This window comes from Hydractinia symbiolongicarpus, chromosome 3 (assembly GCF_029227915.1).
Source record: "Hydractinia symbiolongicarpus strain clone_291-10 chromosome 3, HSymV2.1, whole genome shotgun sequence".
NCBI lineage: Eukaryota > Metazoa > Cnidaria > Hydrozoa > Anthoathecata > Hydractiniidae > Hydractinia > Hydractinia symbiolongicarpus.
The window spans coordinates 12,954,879-12,972,558 of NC_079877.1; the positions used below are offsets into that span (position 1 = coordinate 12,954,879).

Here is a 17,680-nt window from a genome sequence, read left to right on the forward strand (position 1 = left end):
TCAATTCTCCCACAATTTCGTTTTTACAAAATCTTAACCAAAGTCCTGATTTTTAATCTTCACTTGCTTCTTCTTCTTACTGCCAGTTAATTTTCTATAACATTCGTATTTTAATTATTTTCTCCAGCCACAGCATTTCATCCACTGTGAATTTTTTACCCCAAGAATTTTTTTTTTAAAGTCACATTTTGAATTTGCACACACTAAAATTCCAATTTTCTATTTTCGTGCCATGACAAACTCCCCTCTCCTTCCGTCCCTCACGAGTATGTTACTGCCGTCATTTTCTAACTACAAAAAAAAAAAAAACAGACAGACAGACAGGCAGACAGACAGAAACAGATATGTGACACACATCGTCGCGAAAGTGTCCACTTTCACAGCTCACGCGAAATTTATAGCGATTGGAATATTTCACGTGGGTAGAAAATTGACTGAGGAAAACTTAAAACTTATATATTTCTAATGAATATAAAAAATTTAATACATTAAAAAGACAGGATATATATTAAAAGCGACAATCATTAGACTTATGTAAACACAAATTTCATTGAATCCCAAACTACAAAAATAAAAATATGTCTCTCCAATAAAAACTATGAATTAACTTTATTTATTTACATCGTTAAAGCAAATATTTCAGCCGACACGGCTTCACACTTGATATGCCCAGAGATGAATGTGTTTTACAAACATTTCAACAACTCAAGCAGTAAAAATTTCAGCTAAAAGAGTTCAAAACTATTGACTTACAGCAAGATAGTGACACAGACAAATTCAAAAATGTTCACCGGAAGAAAGTAAAGGGTCGTTCAAAGAATTGAAGAAAACGGTAAAACGGTATTTATCCCAAAGCGGTTTTATAAATCTTCAGCAAGAACAAAAAGAATAAAAAATCCTATGATATTTTCATGCTTATGTCAATCTGAAAAAGCTTCGCTTCACCGATGCAATAAAAAATAATATAAAAAATAACCAAACCCTAGATTTATATTAAAGGGATATTTTAAAATACCTTATTCGTACGATTTATTGTGCATTTGCAAAAATTAGTATTTGTAAAAATCAAAATCTATATTTTGCCAAAACTTCACTAATTTTTTCCATTTTTGTGTAGGTAAACTTAAACTTGGGCGAAAACTTTGCCCCAAAATCAAAGTGCGCGAAAAATTCATACGAATAAGGTATAACTTAATATTTGTTTTCAAATTTTTCACGCTAACAACATTAACAATAAATCTTTGTTTCCAAACCAATTGTGACGATTAGATAAATCCTAACTGCTCGAGATTTTGCGCTATAACACTATCCTGTCAAAAGAAAAGAACATCTAGAGTAGACCAATATCTTCCAATGCTTGTTTTATTTCACTATCCTAAGAGTGCAAAAAATACTGAGATAAATATCGTGTGTGAAGGGAAATCCTTGTGCGTTATTTGTAAGTGCAAGCTGACTGCGCATGCGCACCTACCTCCTGTAATGAATCTTGAGCCTGCACTGCAGCTAAAACTTTCTTTTTACTCGTCTCTTGTATCTCGCCTCCAATGATAAGCTCATCCAGCATGTAGTATGCCTATAAATTTAGACAAGTACAACAATATACGAAATTATGAAAAAACACTGAGCTATTAGCAGTCCCCAATAAAAAAGGATAATAAGTCGATATTTACTCTAATGTAACAGGGTGACCACAGATTATACAACTTCGTAGTTTTAGAAGATTTTATGTAGAATTTAGGAGTTCTTTGGGTCGATTCAGGAGAAAAAAAAAAAAACGTGCAAAAACTATTCCATATTTGCCGAAATATTAGAAGGAATAAAGAGTTATGAGTAATCAAGTCTTTTCTTGTTTTAATACTAGAGAGGCTGCTCATTTCAAATTGCAGTAACTATGTAAATATGATTCATCAGTCCTGTAGCAAGATAAACATAATGTTAATTTTTTTGTCACATCGTAAGAACAAAAAGTTACTATTTAAAAAAAGTGAAGATTTTTGTCATGTTTACATTTTTTTCGCAATTTTTTTAAAATGAAATTTTAATACGCTAACAATAAAGCCAATGAGACAATCTATTCTCAGGCAGTAGTAACAAATTCAATCTTTTAGCACAATCGAAAATTTCACTTCCGTGTCGCCACACATTTCTGGAGAGGTAAACATTTCCATAACAATTACTATAAGAATAGACATAATTACTGCATTCTGATTGGCTGTATGTACGGTCTGTGTTGTCAAAAATGGCGACGGAAGTGTTGCAAGTAACAAAATCAAAACTGGCGACGAAAGTTTAATTCCCAGGCAAAAGAAATTTAAAAAAATTATTTAAATTTGGATTAGTAAAATTAAAGACAATTAATTCTGATATATATCACAGCCAAATCTCGGTATAGGTTACGGGAAATAGCAAAGAATGGTTTTCCTTTGTCACGTGGTGTCATTCGTAAAGAGTGAGCCAATGACATAAATTTTAGGACTTACGTGCAGGGCACTTTAGTTACACTCATAAGCGCAAGAAATGAACACATAAAATTTGGTACTTATTACAAAAATACCAATGGGTTTGTTTACAAAAGAGAACAACCTCGATGTTGTTTGATATTGTTCTTACAGGTAGCTTAGCTACTATAGTTACATATAGGATTAAACTAGCATTTATTACTTAATACTCAGTAAAATAGGTCAAGTTTGAATATTAAACTTTTTCGCTATAGCTAGCTAGACTAAGCATAAAAGGACAATGTTGAGCTTTTTAGCTGGGTTAAAAGTCAAAACTTATAGAGGAAAATTACATCACATTTTTTAAGATTATTTGAGAACACCTGCAGGAAAATGCATTGTTCATCAAGTTACCCCATATGGCTAATATGGAAGATTTCTTCATAAAAAGCATCAGAAACCTTTTTCATGTGGATTACTTTTACATTAAAAAAAATTTAAAATTTGAAGATAAACTGAGTTCTTAATTTTGGCCATTTTTGGAGACGCCGATAAACTCTTTTTGACAGCATATCAATTTGACAAGCCATGTGTACAGAAAACATTCAAGTGATTCTCAGGCTTAAAATAATTCAAACAGATAAAATGTGTCCCAGGTTTAGGACCAAATACCTTATCCAGCTCAGAGAAAGTGGGAATGTGCGTCTAAAGCACAGTGCTAAATACATAATCTAAATTTTATGCCGTATAAAAACAAAGTGGTTAGAAAGTTATTTTTTTGTCCACCTGGATCTGCAACACGTTTACTTTGCACTAATCGCCCAATCTGGTGCCACGCACAATTAATTTTTAAAATATCCACATGAATTTTTTATGCAAAATGAAAAGCTAAACAACTGTATTTGCTTTGCAGAAGAAACAATAGGCTTATCTTTATCATAAGTCCTGTGAATGTTGGTTTATGAAAAAGATATTCTTAATGCTATAAGCGCTCCACTGGATTTGTAACACATTACACCAAGTTTCCTCCATGTGAAACAGTTTACGCTTTACAAGTCTTAACCTGAAGACTTTAGGTCTTCCTACTTCAAGCGAATATTACTTCTGGCTATACTTTCCCAAATTGTTATTTTTTAAAAGAAAATCTACCAATATTATTTATATATGCAGAAATTTATTTATGAAATATAGGTTTCAGTTTGTCGTGGAAACATGTTTACCAACATGCAATGTCTTGCATACCTAAATAGCTATATACTCAAGTCTTGAATGTTCACTGCTATGGGAGGTCTAAATAACTAGCTAGCTATTTTTATTTAAAATGACAGAATGCCTTGAAAAAGCTTTTGTGCAGCTAGCTACATTAAAGTAATATATTTAGCTCTTGTACTTTATCACTTAATTACTTAATATCAAATGTGCCCTGGAGTGCTGTCATGGTACTGGCTAGGTAGCTTAAAATCACAAAATAAATATCATCCAGATGTGACCATCCCTCATCATCAGACATCGGAAAGGCGTTTCTGTTCTTTACCTCTCATTGTGGGGTACCTCAAATTCTTGTAAATCCAATGAAAAAAAATTACTTAAGAATTCCTCTTCTTTCCCTTGCACTACTCATGGCATTTCTTTGCATGTCTTTAGTTTCAAGCCGCGATCCCTGAGCTTCCAACCCCGTCTCAGTCACAAGTTTCAGCGCTAGCCAAAATGACGGACAACGTCGAGGAACTCTGGGTAATTTTGAAAAAACGTGGTTCTGCCTTATGATTTTCAGATATTTACTGCTGATATCAGCATATTTTGGCCCTCGGGTGCCACACCTCCGTACATATAGGAGTTAATTATCTTTAAATAACCATAAATTTTCTAATTCAAATATTGTAAGCATACTTAGTCAACTTTAAAAAGAAGAAATTAACAAACCTTCTCAAAGTTAAAAATAATATCCAACTCACACACCTAAGAGAGAAAGTATATGTAATCATTCGTTTTGTTAAAATTTAGAATATAATATAAGAACTTTATAGGAAAATTTTTAGTTGACAAGAAATGTTTTGCATTTTAGTAAATTTAGAAAATATTTAGTTGACAAGAAATGTGACTAGAAAGGATGATGTTTTTCCAGTTTATTAAACTTATCAGTAAATAAAGTGGGCAAAATTTCTTGAAGTTGCATACTTACATTTCCAAAATACTTATCTAAGAGCTCCACATAACGATGAATACTTTCCAACGCAATCAATTCATTATCGCCAGGTTCGATACCAACAACAAAATACAAACTTGCGTATCTACAGAAACCAAAATAAATCAAAACACAAAATTAAACATACATAATGTATCAATAACTGCCATAGTGAGCAGGAGTCAGAACTCCTTCTTGCAAAAAATTAGCTTTCAGCTATAAACGAAACAGTACGACTATACAAAAGCTTACTTCCCACCACTATTTTTATACCTTGTAGGACACAAAAATGTTGAAAGTTTCATTGTCTTAACTAAACGAAAGATACTATTAGAATTTTTGCTGTTTTTTATCAAACTCTTTGAGGTTGCAAAAGCTTTTCATCCTCCTTTGGACATTGGAAACATAACAAAGATATGATTTATAAGGCTTCATGCTAGCTTTTGAAAAAAATATCAGATCCATCTATTATTGAGACTCTCTTGTACTATACACTGTTTTGGGTATGCGATATATAACGTATTTTATTCACAAGTGATGATCGCCTACTGCGTGAAACTTGAGGTTTTTTGTAAATATTTTATCCATAATTTGAAATATATCTAATTCGCTCTGTAAACAAACCCATTCACATTAGTTTTCACGATTTAATCTTGAATAATGAGTGGAAATATACTGCATGCAAATTTTACAAGAACAAAAATCAATTTTATACAACTTTAAATGTCATTACTACATCAAAACATACAAATTAAATATATGAAAAAACATTTTTAGAATATCACTGTTGAAACATGTTTTATGATTTCAAAAAGAAAAAGGTTTTCACCTTTTGTAGCACACTTTGGTATCTTTGTATTCCAGAAAGCTGCACATCTTTGGCTTCCTAGCTAATATGACAGTCAGCAGGTCCCTTAAAATTTTTTTCTTTTCTTTTACACTGTATGTATGGTACCATTTTTGAAGTCTAACTTTTCCTTGTCGACTGAACAAGAAAATATATTTCCACTGAAAAATAAACACAAGAAAATTACAAAAGGGATGCCTTGGAACAAAGAATCAAAACCGATTACAGAATGGCAACATACATAAGTAGATACAAAAGGGCAAAAGTATTGTTTACATATGTAACAAAAAATGTAGTTTGACACAGCTGCAGCCTGCATTATATTCTCTTTTGATTTGGCTGTTTGATTCAGCATGTAGGCAGTCAATCATGTTTTAATAAATTTATAAGAAATAAGCAACAGATAATTTTTACCATTTTTCTTTGTCTTTACAATTTCTCAAGTAAAACTAAAAGAAGAAAAATTGATTACATTTGCAATCAAAGTATAAGCATGCCAGACTAGCTGAAGATTTAAGCCTTCTTTCATGCGCACAGGATACATTTTATGTAACAATGATATATAATATATAGTTGTTAGCCCGTGGAACAATCCACAGCTTCGCCAGTCGCAGCTAAGTTACCATTTTGCGTGACAGACAGACGGACGGACAGACAGACATATACGGCTATTATAATATAGATAACACCTACACTCAGTAATTATTGTATTAAGTTACAATACATTGTAACACAGCATTATTTAAGCTTTACATTTTGACAGCACAAGTTTTTTTCAAATGTAACTCCATCTTTATTTAAGCCTCAAAACTACTAGGTATTTATAATTTTTTTAAACTTTACAATTGCATTTTCCCCTCATGTTATTATTTGAAAAAAAGATCAATTACTAAAAAAGACTAAAGATGAAAAAAGAATATGTTGAAACATGTATCTATAAAAAAAAATACGTAGTGTTTACTAAACAAAGACTTCTTTTGCAGATCTGTTTTATAGGTTGTTTGTTAGATTATTATAAATCTCAGATGTTCAATGTTTAATTTTATTTAATTAGTGGTTTCTTAGTTTTTCAACCAAATCTCTTCCTAAACCCTTGGTATTTTCTTGCTCATAAAGAAAGTGTATTAGAACACATTATGAAGAACATTACTCGTTACATGCTAATTATCTTTTTGTAATCATACTGATATTTGTAGTTATTTTTGACATTTTTTTATTGTACTGTATATAATTCAACCCTATCTGTTGTGTTATTTTAGAAGAAATATATATACTTACTTAACTACTTACTTACTTACTTTACTTGAGTGATGTACTTATTTTAAATTTTTATCTTATAAATAAAAGAATTACTTTACTTATGAAAAGTCATCAAGAAATTGAAAATGTTTTTTAGAATGTAATTGGCACAGAATAACGTCAAATGCTTTTGTATAAAACCTATTAGGCTAACTGGAGATAAGATATGTTCAACGTTATACATGGTAGCAATCAACCAGGAGACTGAGTGTGATTTTTTTTTACCACCTTTGAAGAATAAGATTGGGAAGAATAAGATTAGGAAGAATAAGATTGGGGAAAATCATTCTGGGTTGCAAATAAATTTTCTGAGGTTACTGATTGGTTAATTCCATCGTCCTTTGCTCACATGGTCAATACAGCAAACCCTTAAAGAGAACCCAGGGTGTAAAACGCAGCCCTTAAAATTAGAATTTTTTTACGTCGGCAATAAAACTGCCGATAGAAAAGAGATACATTTCAACTGATTTGCATCGGCATTGTGTCGGCATTTTTTTTTGTAGTAAAATTTTTCAGCTGGCAAAAACTTTCGTCATTCACCTTGTATTGGGGCTAGACCTAACATAAATTCGATGTATTGATCTCCTAAGACAATGACAAATGGAAACGGAGTACAAGTCCCATTGACCTACCTTCCCGATGATGTACTTCGTTAAGTTAATAGTTCACTGCCAACTGGCTTTCTATGTGTTTTGAGACGAATTCATTAGAAAGTACGTTGTGCACGTGTTATTTACGAACTGAAGGTCAGGGCATTCAATAAGTTATATATCGCAGAAGTCGCCGGTGGTATTGTCACCAGCACAGTTCACCATGAAGCAAAACTGTACAGGAGACTCAATATAAAGAGTCTTTGCAGAACATCTCTCCTCACAAAACAGGGCTGACTTATTGCCTGCTGTGTCGTGTGGGAGAGAGAACTTCCGGACTTCATTTTAATACGATATACAATTTTTCGATTATTATTATTACGAATCGAATGGCATCACAGTATTTCTGTAACGTGAATAATTTTAGTGATAATGACCTAACTTACTGAAAATAGAGTGTAATTATTCTTCAGTCGAAATGAGTGGGAGAAGCTCAAACAATACCACAATTAACATTATTTGATTCTGCTTGCCACAGTTCCTTTCAAATTTTCATTATTTTTGTTGTTTTGATAATGACATCTACATACTTTGCAAAACACTTTAGCGATTTCATTAGAGTCATTTTACGATTCAAACCCTAACTCAGGAAAATTCCACGAAAGAACTGTTTTCTTTTTCACCATGTTTACTTTTTTATTTTATTTTCGTGAATTCAGAAAATTATTCCATCCGTCAGTTTCGAATGAAATAAACCACCCGCCAAATACTGTGTGCATTCCCGTGTGCATTCCCATGTGGAGACCTGGTCTCTTTTAGGATAAGGAACTCGAGAAAAATGTATGCCAGTTTTCATATTACACCAGAGAAAATGTGATATAAAAATTCACCACAAAGGCTTTAATATTACAAAGAATAACATGCGATCAGTTGAAAAGTTTGTTTTTCAAAAAAAAAAATGGTATTAGAAACCAGGTTATAATACATGAACAGGTACGATAGAAATATACATAAGCACATGTTCTTAAAAGTCCGCCAAAATAAAGATTAATTCTTTGTTAATTTTTTTCTTCGTTGATGTTGAAAATGAATTGTTGTTTTTAAAAATTTCATAACAAAATTACGTTGGCAATTTTTTTGCCGACGCAACTACAGCATTTTCTCATTTTATGTCGGCAATCACTGCTGACGCTAATTTTAAGGGCTGAAAATGATGTTGGACTTATATTACAGAGATTATAAAGTTGATTAACAAGTCTTTTAAGTTTTTTAAAAAGTTTCTTTTGTTCTCAAGACATTCACATTTAAAGAACATGAGATTTTATTATGCTGCATATATTATGATGTCATATTTAAGTAATGGCAAATTTTGACATATTCTGTCATCAGTAAATTTGGACCTATTAAGGGATGTGCATTTAACTTTATCAAAGGGTAGATATTATAAAGCTAAATTGATCAACATAAAATTTTCTGCCAAAATGACACTCGTTTGCTCGTCTCAGGCCTCCTAATATTTTGCTGATGATTCCATAACTTAGGATCTGCATGTCGGTTTGCAATCAAATTTTGTGAGTAAACATACAGGGCTTACTCAGAAAATTTTATTGCAATCAAAGTAGCAGATTCCAAGTTAGAACTCCCATAATTACAGTACAGTCTTGACATGCTTTTAAATCAATTAAAACTTAGATTTTGTCTTCTGACCATGATAAATTAATTACACAGATTTCCGAAGGCATTAAAAGTTTTATTACTTTCTGCCATGTTAATTTTCAAATATGATTAGCTCAGGCTGAAGCTATTACTAATAACTTAAAATTGCACAGGGTGAGGTTAAGCTTTTGTAGGTTAAAATCATATATACTTTAAACAAAACACAGCGTGTCTATACCCAACTGCTACTCATTTTATATTCTGCAATTTTAGGTCACCCCTGACTTCCTCACTAATTTTGATGGACATACTTTTCTTATAATATATAGATCTTTTATAGACAAATTAGGAGAACATCTTCATTATCTCTTCATTATCTCTTTTTTTTTAATTATCTTTTTCTAAGCATTGTTACTCACTAAGTCACCTTTGTTTAAGTAAAGTATTATGCACTTTGCCTTGCAGACCTGGAAATTATATGTCACAAGGCTTATTATCAGCTAATTACGCTAGCAATAGACTATTTAGGCTGTGTGCAGTCATATTGAAAATATCCCACAGGAAATTAAGCCGTTTTTCAGATGCAACCCTGTTCAAAAAAAAGGAGCCATATAACAGCAGCATGCTTTCTTAAATAACAAAAAAACTTAACGCTAATCTTCTAACAGCACAAACATAACAAGAATATATATATTCAGGTCATCAGAAGTATGTTTTATAGACTGTTTTAGCTAAAAGGATATTGCGACTTTGCAACAGAAAAGAAATCAGCAGTAAAAAACATGTTAATAACCTAATTAGGAGAGACATTTCTCTTAAATAGAATGAGGGTGCCGATAACAATGCCCGAAAAACAAACAAAAAAAAAACAGACTCTAATATGATTCAAAAAAACTATTAAAATTACAATAAACTTTACCATGTGGTAGCGAAGTTCTTAAAAAAACTGTTTTTGATGGTTTTTGATAAAGTTTACTTTATAAATAACTTATACATAAACTTTATTAACTCCTTTCTCTTCAAGCGCCTTCTTCCCAACTATCGTCCGCATGGTTTGTTACAAGGAATTTGAATTTGATCAGGAATGTTCTGGGTGAGCTCGGGAAAGTGCGGTCGGTTTCAGGGGACAACCGCCAATTTTATTCAAAAAGTTGCCCGAACTCGCCCGTATATATGCAGGTGTTTGTGGCTTATCTGCACCCTTTTTAAATAGAGTAATAAAGCTGATATTATAATCTAGACTGTCGTAGCCTAAATTGGAGTTAGGTGTCCCTTTTGGACTGTCTAGGGCCTTTAAAAAGCTCCTATTAGAACTAGCTACAGATATTTCTGTCCAGCTAAACAACGACCTTATGTATGGATTAATCAATTAAAGCTATTATCGAGCACTCCACCCACACACTGAGCTAACCAATATCCCCACAATTTCCCTATCGTTTTTTGTTTCGTTCTGATAACAAAACAAAATTAAAAGCGTAATAACTATACCTCAGCATTTTCTGTATATATATGAAAAAGGCGATAGATCTAACCTTTACAAAAGTGCGTTCGTTGGTTGTGTGAGACTGTCGTTTTAGGTACCGCTGTCAAAAAATAATAATATACGCACCACCATTCATTTTCGTAAAAACCAAACAATAACATTATAAATCCTCAATATGGGTAAGTATGTAGGTATTCTATGCGGGTTAAAAAAGGGTAGACCGGCAGTCCCCGATGTGCGCATGAGGGCGCACAACTTGCGGATCGTGTCACTGGGCGCCACGAGGGGTACTAATGAGGCGCATGCATGCAACGTTTTGCATCGCACGAGCATGTAAAAGTACCATCGTCTGCTAAAACTAAATAAATTGTTGCAACACAAAAAAAGCCCCTGGGATGAAAAACCTTAGGGACAAATTTGTTGCAAGGATAAAGTTTGTTTCTGTCGACTGTTATAAGATTAAAAAAAATCCCTACTACAAAACCAAAAAAAAGAGAAAAGAAAAGGAAATCCAGCCATTAATGTCTCTCCAGTGGCTAAGTAACAAAGTATTAATCTTCCTGTAAAACAACGTATTTTCTCATCGCAGTTTATTGCTGTTGCAAACTACCAGGTAAAGGATTTTCCAGGTAAAAAATAGTCAAACTTCTTATAACTATGTTGAAATATACAGTAAGATGCTCCACACATGTCTCTATTACTCAGGCAAGGTCTGATCTTACATCGTTTTCTCCTCCTTCTTCTCAAAACAGCGCACCGGCATCCCAAAATTTTTTAACTGCGCCATAGCTTTTATTGTTTACTGCAAAAGTTCCTCGTCTTATTTGTTGAAGTTTAGCGTTGGTTCTTGAGGTGAATACACATAAAACATTTTTATGTGGATGTTATGAAACAAGTACCATATAAGTATAAAAAAATGAGCAGATCCAACTGAAAATTTAGACGTTCTTATATAAAAAAGTGCACTCTGGGACTCGTTTTATTTACTTCGAAATAGATGTATTAACTTGAAAGTTGTAAAATACAAGCGCAAAAAGTTCGTCCTCATCCCCAGGGTATCAAAAGTGTCTAATGTCAAAGCCGCTAGCGCTTTCGCTGACCTCGAGTTTAAAAAGGCAAGAACCTCTGGGACGAGGCTGCAAAAAGTTATCCTATGTGAAAAATAATCGACAATCTAGGTACCAGCTTCTTTTATACTTTGACGTAAAATTTAAAACAAATAGAAAAACAGGAGCTAACGGCGTTGAGTGTATCAGCGATAGGTTGTTATCGACGATAACATCAAGATCAACGAAAAACAAGCATAACAACTAGTATGTTTCTTTAAATTTTACTTTATTATGTCGTTAGATATATATATAATAGTAGATATTTTTATTTATGATATTTATTTTTATTTACACATTATTTCTTAAGTATACACTATTTACAGTGTTATTTGCACCTATATTCATGTCTCTGTCGAGTATTCTTTTGATTACCTAAGTATAATAAATAAATAAATATTACTACGTCTACGTGCCCTCATCACAGGGGTTGACAAATTTTTGTAAGGAGAAATATAAGTTTAATTTTTACTGTACATGCACCAAAAAAAATTTTTTTGAATGCTTCTTAGTACGCAGACTTTTCGGGAAATATGCAACATAGTTAAATATAGCTTATCTTGCGCTTCATTTTTATAAGCCAGGGTCACAGTACACACCACTTTCTAGGAAAGGTGACGCCAAAGGGTCGGAAGTATACTTGCCCCACCCACCCACTAATTTTTCGTTAAAATATAAAGAAGTCAGTAGTTATCTGCAAATACTTTCAAATTGATGTGCTAATCCTATGATTTAAAACAGAAAAGTAAATCTCCGTTGAAGCAATTTGGGGACATCGCAGAGGATTTGGAATTTATTTTGTATTGTGCATCACTTCTATGTTTTTATTGTATTTTAACATCTTCCTCTGTGCAGTTGTACCTAATAATAAAGCAACTGTACTGCACCCCTATAAATTAACATCAAGTTTTTTTAAAAGCAGTGTTTTCCTAAACCATCCTTTTCATAAAATCAGTGAATGGTTTTAATAAGCAGCATTGCATGGCGTACACAGAATGTTACATTCGCATACAATTAACAGATTAAATAGCATTGATTTGTACACAGGAAAAATAATTTATCTATCCCCGCCAGAGATTAAAAATGCCGTTATTTGCAACCTCGTTCCCAGCGCATTTTGCCTTGTTGTTGGCCACTCCGAAATAACGGCTCAGGGGCCACAAGACCCTGGGGACGAGGATGCGTTATTTGAAGCGGTAAGGTATAATATTGAATAGAAAGAAGGAATAGCTTTTTTTTCGACGTATTCGTAATCATAAATTTTCATTATATTTCGCCTAAACACAACTATTCGGACTATATATATACCATTGTTAAACATCACGTCAGGTGAAAAAAATCAAAGCAAAAGGAGCAATTAGTGTTTCTGAAACTCAAAATAATTTGCAAATAAAAAATTAGAATAAAATAAAAACGCAAGACTTAGCTAAACTATACACCGTCTCTTACAAATCTACAACAAAATCGCTTAATAACTTTGCGTTTGCAGTATTAGCCCTCCTGCGACCTTCAGATAGTCTGTCATGTTGTTCAAACTCAACATCAGTTGATGTTGTATAACTGCGATGTCGTCTCGAGGAAGGAAGTCTTCTAATAAATGACTCGGTTACCGTAGAAATTGATAAATCGCGGTTTTTTGCAAAACTTGCCCAAAAACAGAAACACTGGTTGATATAATGTCGGAAACCACTGTGCATTCTGTAGTATATAAATACGTTTGCACACGAGTTCGCGGTGTGAAGCGCTTTGAGAGAAGAGTTAATTTTCAAAGTCAGTGGAGTTACTTTGATACCATTTCCATCAAACCAAGAAATGATATGAATTAAATGAAACATGTCTCTCGGTAGTGTTAATACAAAAAATACTGTTGCTAAGACAACTAGAAGACGAATTACTTTAGCGTTGTCTCGTTTTCGTTTCTTCCAGTGTTCTCCAAGAACACTTTCCTCCGCGTTTAGATGTGAGAAAATGCGCCAGTTAGTAAACGCAAATACAAAGATCAAAGTAATATCTTGTATGAGAAAAGAAATGATGGTTGGTACGCTGTATGAGGCGGCTCTTACGTTGTCCACCAAGCACTGATGGTTCTTATTAATAGAAAGACTAAATCCATAATGGAAGTTCAATAATGCAGAATAGAACAATACTCCCAACATGCATATCTTAATATGCAGAGTTTTAAAATGATCTTTAAAAGGATGGACAATAGTTCGTTGTCGGTCAAACGCTATAATGATAAAAATTCCACCCGATGACGTTGTCGCGATAGGACCTAATGGCAACAGAAACTTACACGCCCAATATCCCATATGCCAATGAAAGTTTGTAAACATCCAATACATATAAAGAGTTGGGTTTAAAATGGAAGCACCGAAGTCAACCATAGATAAACAACTGAATAGAAATTCTGGTACTGAACGATTTCTTCGTTTTTTGATGCCAAAGTAGTGAAATATTAAACCATTTCCCGCTGTACCAACCACAAAAATCAATGAGAATAAGACAATTAGAGTAAGTTCTATCGTTGTATAACCAGTATTTTGCGGAACGTTTGGCGGCAAAGTCGATGTGGCCGGGGATGAAGTGGATAGTTTCACCCATTCAGTAGATGCATTTGTTGTGTCTATCGCTTCGATGGATGTGTTAAGTGAAGTTAGAAAATTGGCTACATTCTTCATTTTCTCTGCTTATTTCCAATTTCCAAGTTAAATCATCATTTTTTTAGATCTGAAAATAAATTTTACGTGAACATGTTAAACATACTATCCTACATATTTTCTATTTTACTTGTTTTGAAAATTTACGCCCATCTAAAGAAGAATCTTTTACTTAGAACGTACACGACAAAAAAAGTGATAATTCCTGCGGTAAAACAGAACAGTAAAAATAAATGCATGAATAAAAAAAATAGAAAAAATTTACGTGGGACTAATACTTCTTAGTTTTCTTTTTATAATTTATCTTGGTCTACCAATCGTTTTTTAGGGCGTTTAAATTGACGCAATGACTTGGTAGTTAACATTTTCCGGCAGTCAAAACAGAATTTTAAAATAGGAAAGTTTTCTTTCCAGCAACAAAGTGACGGCGCAAGCATTTCTACAATACCGTGACATCCCACATACACATGAAGCATCATTTACACCGTCTTTTCATAACCATATACAGCAAATTGAAGACGTGATCGAAGTCAAAGAATTTTTATCTATCCTCTGCTAAATTATTCTCTTTAATGTTCCGCCGATTATAGAAAGTGGATTACAATTTCCAAATCTCTAAGATCATTAATTTTAGTCTGTGAATAAATAATTTGCCAAAAAATTTTAATATAGAAAAAGCACGAACTCTTTCTGTTAAAATTTTTTAAAAAAAGGGGGGTTTATTTTTGGCTAGTTTAAGGAACATGCTAAGAAAAAGTAGGAGAAAATTTTTTGACAATGGGTTTTTTTTCAGCTAGATTAATTAGAAACATATGAACAATTTTCTACTCTATATATATGTTGATATATATAGTGTTTATATATATATTTTCTTCTTCTTTGTATATATATCTATATATTTTTCTTGAATAGACATTTTTAATTGAAAAAGAAGACGGGGTACTCATTTTTGACCTGAAAAAAAAATTGAAAAAAGAAGTCTGAAAGCCAAATTATATAACTCATAAGTAAGCCAAAAAAACTAATTCGACAGATTTTAATATAAAAAACAAACGTATCCATCTGTTATGGACTTTTACCATTCTCTGCTCCAAAAATGTATGTTCTGCGTCCATAAACCTTTTATAAGTGGCACAACAAAAAGAAAATATAATAAGTTAAATCAGAAAGCAAATAAAGTAAAAAAAAGAAACAATAATAGAGGAGTTGTGTATGTGATTCCGTACTTTAAAAGATGTGATGGAATGAACGTCCAACGAGTGACTAATTTCACTTCGTACTTTATGAACGTAACACGTTCTTTTCACTATTTCTTTACCTTTGCCATTATTTTTTAATTAGGATTTCTTGTTTACCATTACAAATATTTTGGCGGCAAAATAACACAAGTAAATTTGAAAATATACCACACGAAGAACTAGTTTAAAAATCTCTTTAGAATTTTCTATACATTTAAAATTGTTTTGTACAGACCTTGACTTTTACGCCTTTCGGATTAGTCAAAAAAAGATTTTAGAAAATTTTTGACGTAATCACAAAATAAGCACAAAATAATAATACCCATAATGTGTGTGTTTTTGCGTCAAAACCAGATTGTGCTACAGAATGCACGAAGTATGTAAAAGATGCACGAAACATCGATGCGGAGAACATACACGACAGGCAAAATTCTGTAATACTTATATAATATTTTTTGACTCCTCAACCTTGGACTTCTCGCTTTCCAATAATTTTAAATCCAGCAATTTCATTAAATTGTTTTTCGTAAATTTACTTTCATTTGGGCAAACAGTCGGCTTACCGTAAATTTATTTTGACGTTTAAAAAAGGTGAAATAATAATAACTTTGTTTATATTAAAGCTCAATTTCTTCTGTGCTGATTGGCATAACGCAGAAAAAAATAGAAGAGAAAAATACTCCCTTTGCTTTCTTTTAAGTTCTTTGTAATCGTTTCAGGAATTTTATTGTTGAAATAATAACAATTCCAAATTCTTAATTGTTTGCGCAGTTTTCAGGTTGTCGAGAAGAATTTAAGAATAGTAAACTACCCTGTCTCCATCGCCTTAACATCAAATTATAATAAATAGGGAACGGATAAAAGAATGAATGAGTGAATAAATGAATGAATGAATACACCTTTTTTATATGACTTCAGCCTTAGGTGTTCTTATTATTTCGCTTGTTAAGCTTTATTCTTGTTCTGTTCTTATAGTAAATTTCAAATATTTGCGGTGTAAAATCGAAAATTCAGATTTCGCAGAATCGTAAAAATTTATTTTACGAAAATTTCTACCTTAAAAGATGTATTTTTCCATGTTTGTTGAATTTTGTATGAAAAAAGAGAAAATCAGTAAAAATTACAATAACCACAAACAAACAAACAATGAAATTAGTACTTTGATATCTTTTATAAATATCTAAAAGCAGAGACAAGCAGACTACAAAAATTAAAGAAAAAGGCCCGTCAGAAAAAAAGATACAAACAAAAAAAGTGAAATTAAACAAACAAAGAAAGAAAAAATTCATTTTTAACTTGATTTTATTTTATAATAAAAATTAAACCTATTGTTCCAAGTGTCTCGGAATTTTTGACATTAGACTTTTTTAAAACTTCTAGTCAAAAGTTACTACAAAAGACCTTATCGTTAGTTATCGCTTATTTTATTGTGCTTTTATCAAACTGATACGCTAGGCACGATTTATTTAGAAGTTTCTTAAACATATTAACACGTGGGTAACTGTTAACATTAGTTATATTTGCTAAAAAAATTTCTCTTAAATTTCTCTCAAATCATTCTTGTCCCAAGCCCCCAGGTTTACTTCAAAGTGTTCTGGGGACGAGAATGACTTGAAGTGAATTTAACATCCACAACCACACCCTTAGAAGTCAATGACATTAAAAATCGATTTACCGCTCAAAAAAACAACCCAAAATCACGCTGCTTTCAAAGACCTTTTATTTTGAACCTGGTTGTAGGTTATCTTTGGATGCTTTAAAATTTCCCCTGACATAAACTGAAAATTAAAATTAAATTATACAGATGTGCTTTCATCGTTTAATAAATTCTGTCCCTCACCTTTCAAATGACCATCTTTTTCTTCAGGAAATTATCAACTAATTATTAAAAGAAAAATATCTAAATCATATCGCATTGTATTTCTTCCAAAATATATACTATGCTCTCTAGGAGGGCAAATACAACAAACATTAATTGTTAGGGATTATATTTTGCACTTAAAGCTTCTTACACAGCGTGGCACACAAATTTATTTCGTGAAAGTAAAGGGAAGTTGATTACTGAATAATAAACAGCCTCCATGCTTTTAAAACTTATGAAAACAGCAACCTCATTTCTAACTCCTTTGACACAACCTAGTACCCAGAGCTTGTTAATTTTAGTTGTTCGGGACTGTAGGT

At 32.3% G+C, this 17,680-nt stretch overlaps 1 protein-coding gene across 6 annotated transcripts; it reads right to left on the reverse strand.

Annotated features, from left to right (window-relative positions):
* Positions 1–440: 440 nt before the first annotated feature.
* On the reverse strand, positions 441–14,826 carry LOC130635803 (AP-1 complex subunit sigma-2-like). 6 transcript variants are annotated; one of them, XM_057445283.1, is made up of 7 exons: positions 11,221–11,262; positions 5,885–5,919; positions 5,453–5,631; positions 4,621–4,729; positions 4,362–4,397; positions 1,472–1,573; positions 441–1,310 (listed from the first exon to the last, which is right to left on the reverse strand). In XM_057445283.1, the coding sequence occupies exons 2-7, from the start codon at positions 5,885–5,887 to the stop codon at positions 1,266–1,268; spliced, it is 474 nt and encodes a 157-aa protein (XP_057301266.1). In that variant the 5' UTR covers positions 5,888–5,919; positions 11,221–11,262; the 3' UTR covers positions 441–1,265. The 6 variants fall into 6 exon arrangements, 5 of the variants coding, with proteins under 5 accessions (XP_057301266.1, XP_057301264.1, XP_057301262.1 ...); XM_057445281.1 differs by lacking the exon at positions 11,221–11,262 and adding an exon at positions 10,548–10,643; XM_057445279.1 differs by lacking the exon at positions 11,221–11,262 and adding an exon at positions 10,504–10,639 and having other exon boundaries at positions 441–1,375.
* Positions 14,827–17,680: the final 2,854 nt, after the last annotated feature.